The sequence below is a fragment of the Microtus ochrogaster genome, chromosome 6 (assembly GCF_000317375.1).
Source record: "Microtus ochrogaster isolate Prairie Vole_2 chromosome 6, MicOch1.0, whole genome shotgun sequence".
NCBI classification, from domain to species: Eukaryota; Metazoa; Chordata; class Mammalia; order Rodentia; family Cricetidae; genus Microtus; species Microtus ochrogaster.
The window spans coordinates 40022848-40045225 of NC_022013.1; the positions used below are offsets into that span (position 1 = coordinate 40022848).

The following is a 22378-nucleotide window of genomic DNA, read 5'->3' on the forward strand; positions in this document are numbered from 1 at the left end:
GGGAGGAGTGGGAGGCTGGGAGGAGGCGGAAATTTTTTTTTCTCAATAAAAAAAAAAATTATGTCCAAGGATGAGATGAGATGTTATCTTTACTGAACAGACTTCACACCTTGGAATCCTCAGTGAGAGTGTACCTGAGCTGTGTGCCCGTTTTTCTCTGGGTCCCAGAAAGCCACACCCTAACTTGGTCCCACTGCTTAAAGATAATTGGTTAACAAAGCATCCCCATCAGTGAACTAATTTTGTAAGCAAACAAATAACTGAAGGGCAACTGTCGGGGTAGCTGCACTGAGTCTTGCTCCTTAGTTTTAAAAAGGGCCAGGGAATACGTAAGTCATGTGATAGTGGACTCTTAAGGTTTAGATTTAGGTCAAACCAAGCTTCATTCTCTGAGAAGAGATCAGGCATTGAGTGTATTGGACTTTGTTCAAGGCATCTAATTATTGATGTAGTTTTTTAATATATAAATATTATATATATTTATAGAGAGGTCTTTTGCTTATTTTTGAGGCAGTCTTAATATGCAGCCCTGTCTGGCCCTGACCTCATCACAGGAATATTTCTGCCTCAATGTCCTGAATTCTGGGATTCCAGGTATATTACACCAAGCACAACTATGAAGTCTCTTCTCAGCCTCTATTAGACACTGGGCACTTTCCTCTGAAGATTTTATCCCATAAGGTTTGGAGTTTCTAAATATACTTACAGAATCATAGGTAAACCATTTTCTTCATTATTCAGGAGCTGACAGAGCTTTATGAGGACATTTAAAGAGAACAAAAACACTTGAGGACAGATTTTAAGCCAATTTTATAAAATAATGTTATATAATATCTTAAGGAACTTTTTGGTGATTTTCATAACCTCAGTTGCTTTGGAATTGTTACTAAAGAGAAGAAGTGATAATTTTAGAGCAACAGGGAAAAGCAAAAGGACTTGAGATTTCTCAAGATCAAATTATGGGTGAGAGACTTTACTCTGATCCTCAGGATCAGGCTCTACCATGAACACACCTTGCTCCTATGTAGCACAGACGATTTAAATGCTTGGGAAAGGATTCAAGAACTAAGAATTAAAACTGAATCATATATTAGGGTTAAACAGGTTCAGAAAGAACCCTTTTGTGACTTTTACAAAGATTAACTAAGGCTGTACAGATGGGGTAACAGACCCAAAAGCTAGAAGTATACTAATTGAATCTTTGGCTTTTGAGAATGCCAACTTAGAATGCAAAAGGATTCTTGGGCCACTAAAAGTCAGATCAGCACCAATGAATGATAAATGGATACAATGAATGTTGAGGCACCTGACAATAGTACTGAAGCTTGGGTATAAAGAGCAATTTACAATGGTATGAGGAGACATCAAAATACCAAATGTTTTAATAATGGTAGAATAGGAAATTGAGAAGAGATTATAGACAAGGAATTCCTTGGAATAATGTCTTCTCTGGGAATGGCAAAAATAGGAGAACTCAGCCTTCAGGTATATATAGGTGTGGCAAAGGCCAACCTTGGACCATTGGATGTAGGTCAACAAAAGGCAGACAGGGCAACCTAATACCATTGGGAAACTCTTGGGGTGGCCTCTCACAGGCCCCCATGGCAAACTTGGTCCAATCATTCCCAGTTACTATAGAGAACATGTCTCACCAAGAAAATTAAAATATCCAGTGCCTACTGAAAAAAAAAACACCATATTGGTCTGGTTGATGGAATAGATGTGGAGGATGATTCAAACACTCCAATAGGACATAGGAAATGTATATCTGGCAGACTTCTATAAATTATCAAAAACCAAAGCTAAGAGTATGTATATGGCATTTTTATTGAAGACTTACTAGACATGGGTGTGTATGTAAGTATCATTACCCCAGAATCTTGGCATCCAAATTGGCCTCTTCAAGAGGTAGATATTCACTCCCAAGGAACTGGAGCCGTATCTCAAGTGAAACAAAACATGAGATGGGTCAAATGCATAGGGCCAGAAGGACAGAGGGGGAGGTAGCTAATATTGCAGTGAATTTGTGGGGCTGTGACCTATTGCAGCAATGGAATACACAGATTTATATTCTTGCAGCCCCAAAAACTTATGCTTCTGGGGAAAATATTGGGAGATATTTTAGATGACGGTCACTGGCCGTTTGGGTTGAACAAGAACAGAAAGCAATAGATAAATCTTCAGAGGTACTAATGGCTCTGCCTTTAAAATAATTAACTGAGAAACCAATATGGGTTAAACAGTGCCCTCTAGCTGAGGAAAAGCTTCAGGCTTTAGAACAGCTGGTACAAGAGAAACTAGAAACTCGACATATAGAAGAATCTACCAGCCCTTGGAATTCTCTTATATTTGTTGTTAAAAAGAAATCCAAAAAATTGAGAATGATGACAATTCTAAGTGTCATCAACATAGTAATTCAACATATGGGCCCTCTACAATTTTGAATTCCTCTATCTTCTCTGTTACCAAAGGGATGGTCTCTCCTAGTTATTGATTTAAAAAATTGTCTCTTCACTATACCTTTACAAGAAAAGAATAGGAAAAAAAATGCCTTCACAGTGTCTACTTATAATTCTCATCCCACTAGGATATATCAATGAACTATCCTCCCACAGAGAATGCTCAATCCCCACCCTGTGCCAATACTTTGTCAGTCAGCCATTGGAAATAATACATAAACAATTTCCTAAGTCTATAATCTACCATTACATGGATGACATTTTGTTATCTGATTCAAATGCACATACTTTAGACAGAATGTGTGAAGAAATAAAGATTTTTTGATCCTGAAAAGATTGAAAGAGAAGATTCTGTTAATTACCTTGGTCACAGAATAGGTTTACAGAAAATTAGAACATAAAGGGCATAAATTAGGAGAGACCAGTTGCAGACTCTTAAAGACCTTCAAAGATTGTTCGGAGAAATTTCCAGTCTACAACCATCTGTTGGGATAAGACCTGATCTAATAATTCTTTTAAACAAAACCTTAGATGGTGATAAAGACTTAAAAAGTCCCAGAGAATTAACAGCTGAAGCAGAAAAGAAATTGAAGATTGTTGAGGAGAAATTATAGGAGACACATGTAGATAGTGTGAATTCAAATCTTAATTGTATTCTAGTCATATTGCCTTCCAGAATATCTCCTACAGGAATTTTAATGCAGAGGAATGATATTATCTTAGAATGGATCTTTTACCACTTAAACCAAATAAAACATTAAAAACTTATGTGGAAAAAGTCTCTGAATTAATTACAAACAGTAAATTGAGACTTTGTCAATTAGCAGCAGATTATAGTACCTTTTACTACTAATGAAATAAAAAAAATATGGGAAGACAATAAACTTTGACAAAGAGCTTGTGCTAATTATTTAGGAAAGATTAATAGCAATTATCCCAAAAATGATAACATTAAAGATAACTTCTTGGATTCTTTCCAGAATTGTACGTGATGCTCCAATAACTGGAGCCTGTACGTTTTATACTGATGCAAATAAATCAGGGAAGGTAGGTTCCAAATCAGAAGAGTTAATTAAGGTAGAACAAAGCCCTTATAATTCTGTCCAGAAGGCAGAATTATATGCTATTCTTATGGTTCTAAGGGATTGTAAGGAACGTCTCAATATGGTTACTGATTCACAATATGTAGAAAGAGTTGCTTGCATATTGAAATTCTGAATTTATACCAGGTGATACAAAATTGACTTCATTATTTATTCAGGTGCAAGACATAATCAAGAATAGGCTTTTTTCTATATACATAACACACATCCAATACCATACAGGTCTACCAGGTCCTCTAGCACAGCGTAATACAGAAATTGATCAGTTATTGATTGGAAGTGTGTTGCAGGCCTCAGAATTTCATAAAAAGTATCATGTCAATAGCAAAGCTTAAAGAAAGAGTTTCCTATTACATGGCAACAAGCTAAAAGATTATAAAGAGATGTCCTAATTGCTCTTTCTATAACCAAATAACATTGCCTGCAGGGAGTAACCCAAAGGGTACTCAAAAGAATGAGATCTGGAAGCTGGATATATTCCACTTTACAGAATTTAGAAAAATAAAATATGTACCACAGCATTGACACTGACTCAGGTTTTCAGTAGGCAACTGCTTTAAGCTCAGAAAAAGCTGATTCAGTAATCACACATTTATTGGAAGTTATGGCCATCATGGGTATACCTGCACAAATAAAGACAGATAATGGGCCAGCATATGTCTCTAAGAAAATGAAACAGTTTTTTTTCTTATTATAATATTATGCATGTTACAGGTATATCACACAATCCTACAGGCAAGGCAGTTATAGAAAGATCAACTCAAACTATGAAGGATATGTTAAACAAACAGAAATGTGGGGAAAATACCCCCCAGAAATGGATTACATAATGCTTTATTAACCTGGAATTTTGTTAACACTAATGAAAAAGGAAAAACAGTAGCAGACATTGGAAAATAGAACAGTCTTCTGAATTAAATCAGCTAGTTTATTTCAAAGATATGCTGACCTACAATGGAAGCCACGAGATGTGCTATGTTGGGGAAGGGGTTTTGCTCTTGTTTCCAGAGGAGAAGAAAACTATGGATATCATCAAAATTGATAAAGATTCAGTTTGAAAAGTAGAAACCTCTTGTAAAAGAGAAATAACAGCTCATCCACAATGGTGACAACCATACAGGTGATAAGGAAAGCATATAGGGTTGGGGCAGTGTTCTGTTCTTGTCTTTGCAGGAAAATAAATACTCATCTTCAAAATTTAAGAGACCCTGGAAGTTTGAATGCTAACAGATAGAAAAATAACTATCCACTAATGATCATTGAGGAGAAAGCATGATTTATGAAATCAGGTAACTGATACACACACACACACACACACACACACACATATATATATGAATATATAGAGCTGGCTTGGAGTTGAACACTGACTCTGTCCCTCTCTAAATCCAAGAATATTGTTAAGATAAAAATTCAGAGATTCTGTCTCATGTCAGGAGCCATGATATGGGACAGAAAGAAAAAAGAATTTAGAAAAAAAATTTACTATACCTAATTTTGTCTCTATGATATATATATTTACATTTATATATACATACACACATACATCAGATGCACTTGGTTACCTGAAATGTTGCACTTTCTTACAACGTTCTGGCCAGAACTCCAAATAGAGACCTCAGAGAAACCCTACTAAATACTCAAAGATTATTTGCGATTATACCAGACAGTGATCTTAGAACTTAACCATCATTTTACTTTTACAGGATCCCATAGAAAGAACATCGCCCTCATGACAGCTGGAAGTAATTCTAGAAGATGACATCCCTTCTCCCAACAAAGTTTGTCCTCAGGGTTAGGGACATAATTTAAGGTTTGACGATAATTGGTAAGGGTTGGGGGTTGGGGGAAATTTTGTAGTCTCAGAATCTCTTTGAAAAAAAGAGGGAAAATGGATGGGAAAACAAATTAGTGTGAGCTTACTCACACTAATAATAATGGTAAGTAATAGAGTGAATACTTGTGAGCTATTATTTATAGGTAATTTACATTGGTATAGATTCTTGTATATTGATACAAACTGAAATGATATTGAATATTTTCCTATTTTCATCCACCATATTTGTATTCCTAGGCAAAGTTATTTTGTCATATTGTATGCATGTATGCTTCTATCTCTGCTTAAAACTTTTTTGTATATTGATACAATTTTAGGATATATTTATCATATTGTAATGTACATTTCTACCTCTGATCAAGATACTTATACATTCTTTACATGTTGAGGTCATTGTCCTCATTTGTTGGCACAGTTGTTTAAAGATTGTTTAATATTCTAATATAAAGTCTTAGTCTTTAAGTTATATAAGTGTTAAGTATTATAAGTCAATAGTCATCCATGTTTGTCATACTTGTTAGACTAATCAGGTTCTTTAGATATATAGATATTGTATTCTGCATAAATAGGTAATCTTCAACCACTTCAAAGAGCTGTAGAATATGGCATTCAAATAACTTAGGGATTTGTTAAAGTGAGATACAAGTGCTCCTGATAGCACCGATCTATTCTTGAAAGAATGTTGAACACCAAAGACACTTTGAGCCTGTTTTCTTATTGGCAAAACTGGCCTTTGGGAAAGAAACTCAACCACTGACAAGGTACATGGTATCTGAAAATGGATAAGCAGGGCTTTCAAATCTTGCCAAAAATAGAGTAAAACAGATTTGAAAAGTTTCCTGTACATGGAAATGGTCTGTCAGTTACTCTAGGACTCAGCAAAAATTGGTTGATTCAAAGTTCCAAATAAAACTTTGAGTAACTGCCCAGGTATCCAGTTGTATCTGTCATTTGTTGCACATTTTGAAAGTTGCTTAATTGCACTTCCTGTTTATTCAAGTAATATTATTTCCCTACTCAGATCTTTGATGGGGTTGAATGCCAACTTATTTATTATACAAACTTAAACTCATTAGGATAGGATAATTATTGAATATATTTGTTCTTATTGTATATAATTTTGTATTAGGCTTAGAACTCTCTTGTTGAAACAAAAGGGGGAGGTGCTGTAGGAAATCATAAAACCTTTAAGTTAACCGCCCACTGAGGCATGGCCTCTTATACTACTTATGCTGATGTAAAGCATGCAACCAGCCTCTTTTCTGGCTGAGGGATTCAGTTTCTCTTCTCCATCCCATCAGAGGATTCTGATTTGTGAGTCTACCCCTAAATAAATAACCATATGTTATTCTCCATTCTGAGCTCTTTCTTTTAAGCTTCCTTCTTTATATAACAATATTAATTGTTGAAATTGTATTAGATTTAAACTGTTTACATACCAAGAGATTGTCTTATGTGGCTGGCTGTACTTTTTAAAGAGTTATTTATCTGTATATAAGTGAATGTACTTGGACATGTGTGCAGGGACGTTCTCAAGCCTGTGTACATGTATGAAGACCAATGGAATATTTTCGGTGCCCCAGATATTACTTTCCAGTTACTCTTTTAAAGTGGAGTCTGTACTTGAATCTGAGGTTTGCATTTTATCTGATAAGCCCCAAACTAGCAAAACCCTGATATTCTCCTGTTTCCAACCCTCTAAGGACTAGGGTTACTGTAGTTTGGAGGATACCTGCAAGTTACAGGGATGTTGGGAGTCAACCTCTAATGCGCACCATTAATCAACAAATATTGTTAACTGATGATCCCTGTCTATAATTACACACTAAAATTTCTTTGTGTTTATTCCATGGACATTTTGTATGTTTTCTTACCTTAGTGGTCTATGTAGTGATTCAGGAGACATGAAAATGTTGATGTGTCTTCAATACACCAGATCCCTTCCCCTGAATGTTTATTCATTAAAAGAATTGCTTAATCAAATGATAGTTCTAATTTTTTGTCAAATTACATTCTTGTCAAACCATGAAATCTTCAAGGAAGACTTTACTAGATATCACTATAAATATTGCCTACTTTTGAAAAGTAGTGAAGATGAATTGGTGAATGTCATGAAGTAAAATTAATAGAAATCTGGAATGAGCTAATTTTCTCTGTCAAATATTGCTCACTTTAGAAGCTGCCTGATTGCATTTCCTGCATACTCAAGTAATATTATCTTCCTTCTCAGGCCTTCGATAGGGTTGAAGATTAGATAGTGATAGTTACCTTCCTCTTATGATTTACCCAAGATTATTTCTGATGCAAGACTTAGACTCTTTGGAATAGAATGTTTATTAAAACATTTGTCATGTGTTCCTTGCTTAATATTGTTTATGTTGGTTGTAATTTTATACTTGATATCTGTTCCTATTATATATATTTTGTATTGAGTTTGGATTGCTCTTGTTTAGACAAAATGGGGAGGTTATGGGGAAGCTTTGCTAACCAATTATCTTTAAGAGGTGGCACCAAGTTAAAGTGTGGCTTTCTGGGACCTGGAGAAAAATGGGTGCACACCCCATGCATGCTCTCCCTGTGTGGTTCCCTTGGGGCACAGTTGAGCTTGGACTTCTCGTTCCTGTTTCGTTAGTTTTTCCCTTATAATAAATAAAAGATATAATTGTTTTATCTTTTAGCTAGCCTGGTTAGTTCACGAATAGAGCTAACTTCTACAGTTCATCTTAAGGGTTGTGTAGAGAGAGAGAAGACTCTTACTGGCTGAAAGCCTGCCGTCACTGAGGCCATCACTCACATGCACACCTTCTGGTAGCAAAGCACAGGAACAAAGCTGAACTGAGCAGGGCACCCACCAACACTTAAGTCCTAACATATGCATGAACGCTGCCTGTTACATGGCACATCTAAAAGTGACTGAGTGTGACCTCAAAAGGAAGAGCACATCAATTTAAGACAAACTGCTCATGTTAGAAATCAGAATGTGGCAATGATCTTTGCCAGGTGCACATCTGAACTTCAAACAGCTCTTCTGTCAACCTTGACCATAATAAAACAGAGCATGGCTGGCACTGGGACATGAGGTACAGACGATACACAGAAGTATCAACATTCAGTTCTTCTGACAGCAGCAGCCATGCCCAGAAGAGACTCACAACTACCTTGTTCTCAGCTCATCCAGAGGCAAAAAGTCCCAAAGGAGGAGGCCAGTTTGGAACAGGATGTGGTGACATACACCTGCAATCTCAGCACCAAGGTGCTACCAGAGGACAACACATTCAAGGCCAGCCTGGTTGCCTGCTGAGTTCCAGGTCAACCTGGTTATTATCCCTAACAAGATAGCTGATGGGATGCCTCTGGTTTCATTATGACAGTTAAACATTGCAGAGAGTTATTTCTAACTGTGGCTATTAAGAATGGGATGATTCACCAGCAGTGTGGCACATGCCATTAATCTCAGGATTCGGGAAGCAAAGGTAAGAGAATTTCTGTGAGGATGAGGCCAGACTGGTTTACAGAGTGAGTCTGAGGGCAGCAAAGCCTACACAGAAATCCTGTCTTGAGAGAGAGAGAGAAAGAAAGAAAGAAAGAAAGAAAGAAAGAAAGAAAGAAAGAAAGAAAGAAAGAAAGAAAGGGATAATTCATCAGTAGATAAAAAATAAAGATAAGTATGAACTTAGTATTATTTAAAACAAAGCATATTAGGATACAGGAACAGCTGATATGTGATCAACTTGAGAAAGACCACCACACAAAAGCAATACAGTAGCATTCTCTAAATCATATGGAGAATTTAATGGAAATTTGTTTTAAATAAGAGGGTATAGGGCTCTATTATCCTGACTTTCTGGGTCTTCGATGTTTGTAATAGTTTTATGGTTTTCAAATACCTTCATCGTTTCTTAGATTTGTCTATCCCCCAGGAATCATTGCAACCAAACAAGCGAAATTTGACTTACTTGGGGGTCTGGATAGCTCAAGTTCTTCACCTGAGAGAGGATCCGACACCTTTCCTCACTGTAGCCTCGGCCCTTTCTATTCCCTTCCCTTTGTAAGCAAACTTGCCATTAAGTTGTTTTATTTTTAAGGTCCTACTTTTTCCTTTCCCTGTGTATTCCTACTTCTGTAGCATCATTAACTGATACAAGAGGCTGGCATCAATGCCCCACTCATTAAAAAAATCATACAGCAAAAGTGCTAGCCATCATTCTTCCTCACCAACATGCAGAGCTTTATGGAAATTTACCTGTTAAATGCAGGCAGCATAAAATGGGAGTAGGGTGGGGCTGGAGAGTGCCTCAGCAATGAGGAGTGCTTGCTGTTCTTGCAAATTGGGTTTGCAGCACCCACATGGTGACTCACAACCATCTGTGATTCCAGTTTCAGGGACCCAGACCCCTCTTCTGACTTCCACAGACACATACATACTCATAGGCAAAACACTCACATATATAAAATAAATCAAATGGAATAAAGAGATTTCTGCTCTCTGGGTCTTCCAGGTCTTAGGAACACTGAATAAACACTTGATCACTGCGCCCTAACTCTGGCCTTTCACATATATCCAGTGGCCATTCCTTCCATGGGCCCTTTACTTTAAAAGAAGCTTATCTGGAGTCCAGTGTCCTAACCTATGTCCACTCTGGGCACAGAAATCAACACAGCTTTAATCGCACGAGTCTAGATCCTGAAGTAACACAGTAAGTAATTATCACAGGTTCCAAAGGAATCCAGTCCACACCGGGTGAGACTATCGGTGTCTACACTGTCAGAGTTGGTACTATTAGTCTAGACTATCAGAGTCCACACAGCTTTACTCTGATATACATATATACACAGTGAGTCTGAGCTGCAACCTAAGCATAGCCACACCCACAGTCCACACAATAGGATCAGCACTGATACAGAAAACTGCTGCTGCTTTGACTAAGAGAGAATAGCTGTCTGTAAGAGTCAAATCAGGTCTATTGTTTGCATGGCCAGCAAGCTTTTGGCACAGAGTTTAAGAGAAGAAAGAAAGGCCTTTTCATCTCACAGCTGACCTGTTCCACTCTCAGGCTTTTTTGACTAAGGGTCCTTAGGCGGCCAAGAGCAAGGTAGCTGCCATTCTCTCCAGGGAGTGATTGCTGATATCAGAAACAGCAAGTGATGGCATTGCAATGTACCCGCTATATGCTCTTTTCAGTTCACTGAAAATTGTGATTTAGAAGGACAAAAGGGCAAAGAATTGCAAAAAAAACGCAAAACAAGGATCAAAGGACAACACTGACAAGAGGCATCAGGCAGGGCAAACAGAAGTGCATCATTCAACCATCTAAACCGGTGATTCCGACTAGGTTTAAAGAAATTGCCATTGTTATGCTCAACTCTCCTGATGCAATTAGATGCTAGGCTCATCCTCCTTAATTCGAACATCCACCAACCTCCTGGTTCTCCTGCAGTCACTAGTGGCTTAGGTATTTAACATTCCCCTCTTGGCTTTACCATCAATATGTCAAGCAAGCTCAAGTCATTCCTATTATTTAAAAACAAAAACAAAACCATTTCCTCATTCTCCTTCAAACTATTCAATTATTTTTAAACATCTAATCTACTGTTGTCAGAACATTTTGAGTGAGAATTCGGCTCTGTGATTGGCCACTTCAATGTCATCCATTTCCCCTGCTATGTAAACAAGAATCCCCCTCCTAGGAATTGTCTTCCTAGAGCTTGAATGCCCAGCTAGTCCATACCTTTGTTTTCTATTCACTAGCAATGTTGGCCTATTCTAGCCGGACACCACCCAAGATTCCTTCTGCCCAAGATTCTTCCCCCCTCTCATCGCTAAGCAGCGTCACCCTGTAGGCATGCTATGATCAAGCACAGACTGTTCTTTTCCATGGCTCTGGGATCATGATCCCTTCTCCAAGACAAGCCATAGAAACTAGAATTTCCCAACCTCAAGGCGGATCACAGAAACTGTACTCTTCCCTCTGGCTATCAAGAAATTCTTTAGCCAGGCAGTCTAGTACAACCATAGGTCATAAGACCCAACTGATTGCAGAAGAGACTTGTCTCACACCCTGGAGGGAAAATCATGTACGGGTACATCAAGAAGAACTCTTAAGGAGGCATGACTTTCTGGGTTCTGTTCTATCAGCAGGAGACATTAGGGAGTCTCTACAGAATGCCAAAGCAAAGGACTGGAAAAGTCACCAGGATACTGAACTAGACATGTTCCCAGAGGACGATACCTCGAGAAGCCAGGGAAACTCTGTACCCTTTCCCCTCACCCTTGTGCCTGGATCTCTATGACTCTCTTTCTACATCTTCATCTCTCTGTGTCTCTGTCTCTGTCTCTCTCTCTCTTTCTCTCTCTCTCTTCCTTTGAGACAATCTCTCTATATATCCCTGGCTGTTCTAGAGCTCACAATGTACACCAGGCTGGCTTTGAACTCACGGAGATTCTCCTGCCTCTTCTTCCTGAGTGCTGGGATTAAAGGCATGAACCACCATACCTGGCTGTATCTCTTAATTTAAGTGCCTTACAGATGTCTCCATAATAAAGTGACAAAGGTAAGTATTTGTTTGAGCTTTATGGGCCAATATCAGGGCAAATGAATTGAATGCTGAGAAGGAGGAAGGGGAGCACTAGTCTTTAATGAGTTGTTCAGAAGCTCAGGTTAAAAAGCTGGGGATTGTAATTTGCTTGTAAGTGAGGAGAAGAGAGATGTCTTAGAAACTCAGTCCTCAACCTGTGTAATCTAAAATCAGCTTCAGGTAGACCATGTCCCGCTGAATTGAGTTGGAGGACACACTGATGATTTCTACTTCAGAACCAATTGCTTACTTGCTGATGGCAAAAATACACACACACACACACACACACACACACACACACACACACACACGTGGTGTCAGAAGTCCTCCTTGGAGAGTGGTGTGAGGGCAGAGGAAAAACAGAACAGGAAAAGTGTTTCTCGAGCAAGCAGCAGGACACTGCCCATGTATCCCGCTGTTTTAAATTATACTTTTGCTTTTTCTCCAACACTTCTGATGGCTCAACCGCCTGTTCCCAAACTATGGCAATACCCAAACACTTACAAATTCACTACTATCTTATTTATAAATGTTTCTTTGCATGCCACACCCGCGAGCTTTGGACTTCTCAGAATAAGGCAAAGTGCTGTTGAGCACGGAGCAGGAGACAGCCAACAAGTTAATGCCACATGATCCTCAGTCTGCTGTCCTGCACCAGTTTCTATAGCTATCCCATACATAATAAACACACTCAGAGGCAGAAGAATTCCACGCACTGCACTTTTTAATCCTATAAGCACAATACCTCACAGAAGCAGTCTGTTTGAAGTCCTGACACAGAACTCTTCCCAAATAGGATGAAATAGAACTTTGAATTCCACAGAGCTATGTCACGAGATTGTCATTTTGTCTGACTGCAGTTGCTCTTGGCTAAAGCCAACATAGATGGCTACTTTGAGAGATGCCCAACAGCATCAGAATAGTTTGAACTGTTATCATTCACTGACAAGCCGTAGTCAAAGAGGGGGAAAATCTATCAAGCCACTGACCAGAAATCCCCCCACCCTGAGCCAGGATCCCCATCTCCTCTGCACATGAAACCAAGTACTCACGCATGTCACCTAAGGTCCCCTTGGTTACTTTGGTGGCACTTAGAACCACTACCGTGAATTTATGGGAATACTGGTGCTCCACCTAGAAATCAAATGATAAGAAACGTAAAATAAGCATTCCCTGTGGTATCTCATTGCTTCGCTCAGACAGAAAAATTTGCCCCTTGGAAATCAGTACACACATACCAGAAACATCTTGGGACACCAGGATGGTTCCTCTCTCAACTCTCTCTTCTCCCCCACCGCAGAATCATTGAGGAGTTTAGCCCTTGTCTGATGCTGTCACTACAGCTTGAGGGTGAGAATGAGAATGTCTCCCTGCTTGGCAGGGGGGGGGGGGAATGTAAATCAGGACTGCAGGCATACGGAGCACAATTGGGCTTTGTAGTCTGACTAGGAAGTGTGGCTTAGAGAGGTGAACCCAGAGCAAGAAGCTTACATCACTCAGACTTGTTTGCCTCCCTTGCAGCTGCTCCAAAGCAACCAAATGCCTTCTTCTCCATGACATTCCTGAGGCAGTTGTCAAAATACTTTGCACCCAAAGCAGTTATAGATGACCTACTTTTATTGACTCAAATGTGTTTCTTTTGAAGTATGTTCAACAGTGTTCCGTTTCTAATATCCTGAAAGTCTACATGCACATAATAAAATTATTAGGGAGGAGAGTTATTAAACACCTCGCCTAAAGGGAAACCAGATAGCAAAGAACCTGACCCACTAAAGCAAACAGGGAAGTAGGAATTTACATAGTTTTAAGAGCAACTGAAAAATACAGCAAAATAGTGAAAGCTCACAGATAGTTTTTTTTTTCTTTGCTTGTTTCAAGCTTACAGGAGTCCACTTCAGTTAATTGTAATACACCTGCCTGGCAAGATAAAAAGTCTAGTGTTGTTTAAAAAGAAGTTGAGGGCCAATGGGATGCCTTGCAGTCAAGAGTGCCTGTTGCAATTACTAACGCCCACATGGTAGCTTACAGTCTGTAACTCCAGGTCCGGGGCAGGTTAAGGGTGGGAATCTGGTGTCTTCACCTCTGCGGGCAACATATATGCATGTGGTGTACAGACAAATACTCAGGCAAGTCACTCAAATACATAAAACAAATCTTTTCTTTTAAACTAATTTTTGAAAAGCTGAGATGTCAGTACTATGAGGTAGTGATAATTTAAAAGTACAAAATATAACAGATTCATATGGATTAACAGGGTCTCACGTAGCCCAGCTGGGTCTCTAGTCATCTCAGGCTGATCATGAACATGAGTCCTGGTCCTCCAGATTCTGTCTGGAGGCCCACTACTACAGGCCTGGGAACCTCCACCAGCTCATTTTAGGCAGTGCTAGGCATCAAAACAATTAATGTAAATAAACCCACAAAGTAAAGTAATGTGTTTCATCATGGCATTCTTATACACACATGTTACTTTATTTTGTTAATTCATTCTCTTCTCCCACAGCCCTCCCTCTGTTCCAAGGGCCTCAGCCCGGCTCCCTTCCTTTCTGAACCAACATCCTTCCATCTATTCTCATGGCATATACATAATACTATTCTCTCTTTTCCACCTCCCTCATGAGTCCTTTGTCCCCTCCAACTATTTGCCTTCTACTTTCAACACACATACACACAATACACACACACACACAAATTTCAACCTCGATTTCCTTTATGAGAGACATGGTACTGGTCTTTCTCAGTCTGGGTTATTTCACATAACATACTTATTTTCAGTTTCACCAGTTTTCTAGCAAAAGTCATTATCTCACTTTTATGAGCAAATATATCTTTTTATGTAGAAGCAACACATTTTATTTACTTATTCATTTGTTGGTAGAGATCTTGGTTGCCTGCGTTTCTCAGCTATTATGAAGAGAACAGCAATAAACGTGAATGTGCAGCTCCTCTGCAGTAGGGTGTATAGTCTTTCAGCCACACATCCAGGCATGATAGAGCTGGCCATGTGCCAGTGCCCATTTCAATATTCTGACGTCTCCACATTGACTTCCACATCAGCTACACCTGCTTACATTCTCTCCTGCTGTGAATCAGGGTTCCTCTTTGTTCACATGCATGCCAGGACTGTTGCCATGATAGCTAAGAACATCGAACACATTTTCTAGTATTTAGTCACCATTTCTACTTCTTCATATATGTGTGTGTATGTGTGTGCATGTGTGCAAGCAGTATATGCATGCATGCATATCTGTATGGAATGCATTTACGCATACACACACATGTGGGAGACAAAGGCCAGTATATGGCGTCTTCCCCTACCCCTCTTCACCTTAATTTTTAAGACAAGGTTTCTGTGAACATGGAGTTATTTGTTTTGGCTGCAAAGGCTGGCTGATGAGCCATCAGGATCTCCACCACTCAAATCTCACTCACTGTGGTGAGTCTCCACCACTCAGCCCCACTCCTGTACCAGAGTTAAGGATGTGTGCCACTGCTGTGCCCAACTAATATGAATGCTGGGATCTAAAGTCAGTTCTGTATGATTGCACTGCAAGCATTTTATATACTAGGCCAATTCTTAGGATTTTTCTTGTGTTATTGGAGTTCTTTGGAGAATGGCACTGCTCGCATCTACATTGTGAAGTATCTTAACTAGCACCATTAACTAAGTTAAAGTTCCAGGTCTTACATTAGGGTCTTTGATCCACTTTTAATTATTTCTTTGTGCATGGTAACAAATAATAGATTTAGCGTTCATTTTTCTCATGGGAATATTCTGTTTTCCCAGCAACATTTGTTAAAAATGATTGTCATTTCTTTCTCTATTGTAAAGTTAAAATTAGGTGGCTTCAGCTCTATAGAATAAGTGCACTACAAATATAAAGAATTGGTGAAAGATATACTAGGCAGATAATATGCAAAAGAACACTTTGCTATATTAATTTCAGATATACCAAACATTAAGGCAATAAAATAATCAGAAATAAAAAAGAAGTATTACTTGAGATGAAGGAGTAAATTCTTCAAAATGATATAATAATCCTTAATATGTATGTGTCAAATAATATAATATAAAGACATCAGATAAAATGTATTATATAACAGCAAAAAAGAAAAAGATCTTTTATTGCAGCTGGACATTTTAACAGTCCTCTACAAGTAATAGATGCAGCAAGAACAAAAGTGGTAAACACACAATTACCTCCAAGCTCAATTAACCTCATATAATAAACATCTACAGATGACGTCATCTACCATCAGGACATACACTCTACTCGACCTCACGTGGCACATTCATCAAAGCAAAGCAAACCATGTAGTGCACAATAAACGAACCTTAACTTATTTAAAATACAGAAACAAAATAATGTTTTCATAACACATAGAACTAAATAAACTAAAAATTAAGAACAGAAAGATTTATCGTCCCCCAAATACACAGCGACAACCACCTTTGTGAGCACACAATAGGTCAATTAAAGAAATAAGAAGAGAAAGCCACAAAATCTGCAATTAGAGAAAAAAACCTCCTGAGCCTAACTTGAGTTAAGAGAGGAATGGCTCCTTTGCCCAGCTACTGCTAACGTGGCATGATATTATTGGCCCTTATTCCTTACTCCACCTCACCCCATTTTAAGACTCCCACCCACTACCTCAGCACTACAAAAGTTCCTGATGCAATAAAGTAAGATCCTGCTTCAACAGACTCCCTGCTCAGTGTGTTCCCTGGGGCCAAGGCATCTGGGTCATTTGACACTCAGGCAGCTCTAGGGAGAGACTGGTGCAACAGGCTCTGCCTCAGCCCTCCCTATCTGCTGGGGAACCAGCAATGGAGAACCCAACAATTAGCAAATTTAGTCTTATGTCTAAAAAAAAAAAGTGTTACAGGCCATGGCACTTGTCAGATGATGGACACAACTAGAAGCCATTCTGTCACATCAAATAAGCCAAACTTAACAGGAAAATTTTTTTCTCTTATGCATAATTTAGGCTTAAAATTTTTTGTGTGGAGAGATACTTACTTTTATTTCCCTGTGTGTTTAAGTCATAATTTTAGGCAAAAAAAATCACAAGACGGGAAAAGGGGGTATTAAGGAAAGGAGGGAAAGGCAAGGGTATTGGGATACATGTGACTTGAAAGGGAAAGAGATGAGATAGTATCTGGGGCCAAAAGAATCAGTCAGGGGTGGGAAAGGGGAAGAACAAGAACAAATGAGAAGAAGAAATAATGACTGGCAAGCATGGCAATTGCATAAGAAACACACTGCACAAATAACCTAAAGTAACAAATGAAATATAAAACTATTTTTAAAATATCATGACATTAAAGCACAGAGGTGCTAGGTATGTTGGTATGTATGCACAACCCCAGCGCTTCAAGGACAGAGGTTGCAAGTTAGAGGCCAGTTTGGGCTACAGAGTGAGATCTTTTCTCTGAAATCAAAAGAAAAAAAAAGAAGAAAGAAAAGAAAAGAAATGAAAGAAATGTGAACAAAAATACACCTTGAATTTATATATTCAAGATATCCCTTAAAACATGTAGAGGTATTTTACAAGAATAATTTATTCAAAATTGTTTATGTATAGACCAAAAGATGCAGAGTAGTAATACAATATTAAAGAGGCACTAAAATATTAAAGGCAAACAAAACCAAAACAACCTGACCACAGTTTCCTGTACGGCAGTAACCAAGACAGTGGTACTTGTGAAAAAACAAAATGAACCAATGCAAGAAATTTTTCTTCAAATGGAGCTCTAACAACTGGACATCTCCACTGAAATGAAGAACGAACCAAGACAAATATACCTAGGCATGAAAATTGCTTTGGAAAGTCCAATGTAGAAAATTAAACTGTTCTATCTAAGATACCTCAAAAGTATTTATTATAGATGTGTTTCTAGCACACAAGAGATGGAGACACAAAATAAGGAGTTCAGAACTAGCCCTAAGCTAAAAGAAAGAAAGGAAGGCAGGCAGGAAGGGAGGGAGGGAGAAAGAAGGAAAGCAAGATCACACACGTAAAATTATTCTTACATGTAAACTTGCTTACCTGCCAATGATCTATGATTATTTATGACCTTGAACATGTAATAGCATATAAATATTTAATGTCTGAAATTCCCCCATAATATGAAACTTATGAGCAATACTTTTATCTATCCCTAGTTTAACGTTTAAATTGTTCCAAGTAGACTCACATCAAGTGTTACTTAATAAAAAGCAGAAGAAAAATGTAAAAATCACAAGGACTTATTGAGTGCACATCACAATCTAGGCATTTTACTAGATGCTGCTTTTCACTATTCCCAAGATCCCTACTGGTGACAACAATATAAAAATAATATGTATTGTGCTGGGCAATAGCGGCACACACCTTTAATCCCAGTACTCCCAGAAAGCAGATGCTGACAGATCTCTGTGCATTTGAGGCCAGTCTGGTCTAGAGAGCTAGTGCCAAAACAGGTTCAAAAGTTACACAGAGAAACCGTGTCTTGAATAACAAACCAACAACAAAAAAGTGTGAGTGTGTGTGTGTGTGTGTGTGTACATGCACATTATTATAAATTATATTAGGCTTTAGTATCTTAAATAATTTATATTTATTTGTATTGTGAGACTATGCCATGTATGTGGGGGTGCTCAGAGATGCCAGAAGAGGGAGTTGATGGCCCTAGAACTGGAGTTACAGGCGGCTGTGAGCTCCCCTGCCTGATATCTGGCAACCGAACTCAGGTCCTCTAGAAGAGCAGCAAGTGCTCTTACCCACGGAACCATCTCTGTAGCTTAGTCTGGGCTGGTTTCCGACTCGGATGACAGACAGCTGCTTATGGCTCGGGGATACCACCAAAGGAAATGACACTGACTTCACAACCAACATTCTCCAAGAGAAAGCAGTGACTCAGGACAGTGCTAGGCAGCAACTGGCAGAGAAAGATGCCGTGCTTCTATTGAGATGTCAAATCTAAGCCCCATCTTCTGACTCAGTCACCGAGATTAAGCCTTGCCTGCAGGTCTAGAATTACCTTACTTTGAGTATCTGTCCTCATCCTTAATCTTTTCCATAGTGAATTAAAATTTACCAAACAATAGGAAAAAAAAGATAGTGTACTCAGTTGATTCGCTACAATTATGTTGACACTGGTAACTAGGATGATTACCACATAAAAAGACAACCAACTTAGATCAAACCAATAATGGCTTGACTGCATTGAAATTTCTACTGTTAAAGATCGAAAGCAACTATCCTGAAACTCATCAGAGGGAAAAGAAGGGAGATTCCATATGTAAATTGTGCTTTGCTCTACTCAGATGCCACTTTTTAACTTTAACCAAAGCCTAACTTAAAGTGGGCTAGTACATTAAGGATAATAAAGGCTGCTGGTGCAGTTAAGGGTGGACAGAATCTGAGGGGAGAGATAATAGTGATCTTTGTTCAGCAACTAGCAGCTCCAAATGATCGCAGAGCTGGTTTGTTTTGTTTTCTTTTAAACAAAGGAAGGAAGGAAGGGAGGGAGGGAGGGGGGGGGGGGGGAGGGAGGGAGGGAGGGGGGGGGGAAGAAAAAGAGAAAAGAAAACAATCATACCCCCGCCCTGCTATTACCCTCACCTTTCTTGGTTATTTTCTGTTTCACTTCCTGATGCTCAGTGCCACAGTAAGACAAGTAGCTCGTGCCAGCACTGCACTAGTGTTTCCCTCTCCGTAAAAGAATGATCATCCATGTCTCCCTCTCATGGGAGCACACATTCTCCCTTACATGGTGACACTAAAATTCCAACTGATAACTGGGAACTGGGTAGGGCCTATGAGGAGGAGAGTAGAAGAGGACAAAATGGATACGAGCAACTCATGCTGTCTGGATGCTTGGAAATGCCACGCCAAACTGATTAACATGAACAATGAATGTGATATTAAAGGAGAAAAACTCAGTTTAAAAAAAAAAGTCCCAGCACTTGAGAGACAGAAGGAGAAAGATTGTGAGCTCAGTGTCTGTCACAGCTACACAGTAGATCTGAAGTCAGCCCCAGCTACATAAGGCTGTTTCACAAAACAGAAACTCCACAACTTATACCATGGGGATAACATAGAAAGCCTTCCTGTGTACTGGCAGCCCATTTTAATGTAATCTAGGTTATCCAGAAAAGAAACACACTGGAACTCAGATAAAGTGTATCCCAGACTATCAGTTTCTCCAGGCATCTGCTGTGTGGTCAAAAATTTTCCTGGGGAATCATGAGCCACGGGTCTACTCACCCCAGACAGGGAGTCTGTGAAAGGCCAAAGTACAGAGACCACCACTGACCAACTTGGTGAATGAGTTTTACTGGAGTTACTTACAGGAGCAGAAAAGAACGAAAGATAGCCACATCACCAGAGCTCATCCCACTAACTAACAAAAGCTGGGTACCTGAAGCACACTGCAGCAGTCCTTTCGAGACTGGCTTTTCTAAGTGACTCTGATCTGAAATCTCCTTCTAGGCAGCTGCTCCGGTCTGAGAGTCTTCTTTGCAGGCTGGCTTATCTGAGAGCCTTCCACAGCTTTGATTGCTTACTGGCAGGGAGGGACAAACTGAATCTGGTCAGTGTCCTTTCCAGGTACTTCAGTGAGTCTGGGCCTCTTGTTTTTTTTGGGTTTTTTTGTTTTTTGTTGTTGTTTTTTTTTTTTTTTGCTTGTTTAGTTTTTGTCTGTCTGTTTTTCAAGACAGGGTTTCTCTGTAGCTTTGGAGCCTGTCCTAGATAGAACTAGCTCTTGTAGACCAGGCTGGCCTTGAACTCACAGAGACCCACCTGCCTCTGCCTCCCAGTGCTGGGATAAAAGGCGTGCGCCACCACCACTGGGCTTGGGTCTTCTTCCAGGCAGCTAGGCTGGTCTCTCAGTCTTATTTGCAGCTTTTATTGCTTACTTCGGCAGGAAGGGGGCCTAGTGAATCTGGTCAGTTTCAGGGACTTGCTGAAGCTATTTTGAGTTGTTTACCTTCTGGCTTAAGGAGCTTTCTTGTGAGATGGAATGTTTAGTCTCCAGGAAACCGTTACACTGTAGCTTCTGAAAGAAGCAAACCAATTTCTGTCCTCAAGGAATAATTTTGTGGGTAGATTTCTTCAGGATGATCAGCACAAATTCTCAAGTGATTATCAAGTGATTACCAAGCCAAAGAATCAAAGATGGACCTCTATCCATGTAATGGCTACGCTATAGATCTCCTCCTTTAAAATCGCAAGAAGTGGAAGTCCACAGGAATCCAACTACTTGGGCTGGCACTCACAAAACTGGATGCAATGTTACAAAGAACAGAACAGAAATGTAGGAAGTAAAAGATAAAAGTTGATAGCCTCAGCCTAGACAGATGGCTCAGTGATTAAGAAGGCATCCTGCTCTTGCAGAGGACCAGAGTTTGGTTCCAACCACTGGCACCAGGTGCCTGACAACCACCCTTAACTGCAGCTCCAGGGAATCTGACACCCTTGACCTCCTGGATACCTGAACTCACATGAACATACCCACATGGGCACTCACATAATTAAAGATAAAGTTTAAAATCTTTGTAACCTATAGATTTCTGAAATATGATCTATGGAACAAAAGCAGAAATATGAATATTAATTGTAATTTCTGCACTTTGTCACTAAAAGAAGGCTTGTGGGCAGACATGGGCACACGAGGAGAGTCATCAACTTGAATGGGTCACGTGGCAGGCAATTTAAGATGATTTCTAATTAGAACTGGTAGAGTCCCTAAAGTAGACCACCATCCTCACTGTGGTAGGCTATCCATCACCTAACCTGTTCACCAAACTTGGACAGAAGATAGATGTTGACTTCTTTTTCTTGTATTACTGTTTGAGCTGAGATGTCTCATCTTATTCAAGATGAATTTTTAGTCTGGGATTAACACAGCTCCACCTCATTCTCAGGCCTTGTGATGGCTAAGCTTAATTGTGAACCTGACACCCTAGATTCACTTGGGACTGTCTAGATCAGGTTCATCTGTGGATGTATCTGTGGGGATTATCTTGATCTTGTTCACTGAATGAGAAGACCTGCCTACGATGGGTGGCGCTATTCCCTTTTACTACCCCTAAGCACAGGATCCTGAACTATATGTACAAGCAGAAAAGTTCAGCACGCGCAAACATGCATGTATTCATTCTCTCTGCTCTTGACTGTGGATATGACCAACTACTTCACTTTCCTCCATCTTTGTTTCCCATAATCATGGACTGTTAGCCCGGAATTATGAGCTCAACAAACGTGTTCTCCTTTAACTTGCTTCTGTTACAGTCATTCATCTTAGCAACGGGAAATCAAATTAAGGCAGGCCTTTATAATAGCACTGAATTACTATACCTCCACATCTACTGTGTCTCCATCTTGAGAGGGCAAGTGCTATGGCTTCTCAGACTTTG

General features: G+C 39.4%; 1 protein-coding gene across 2 annotated transcripts in view; it reads right to left on the reverse strand.

Annotated features, from left to right (window-relative positions):
* Pla2g4a (phospholipase A2 group IVA) overlaps window positions 1–22378 on the reverse strand; it is a 156754-nt gene that overhangs the window by 97597 nt on the left and 36779 nt on the right. The window contains exons 1-2 of one of the 2 annotated variants that reach the window (XM_005348474.3): window positions 13214–13268; window positions 13028–13109 (exon numbers count right to left, since the gene is read on the reverse strand). In XM_005348474.3, the coding sequence (XP_005348531.1) occupies window positions 13028–13109; window positions 13214–13222 (91 nt within the window). In that variant the 5' untranslated portion in view covers window positions 13223–13268. Of the gene's footprint in view, window positions 1–13027; window positions 13110–13213; window positions 13269–22378 lie in introns of those variants that run through there. The other variant, XM_013346713.2, reaches the window with a different exon arrangement.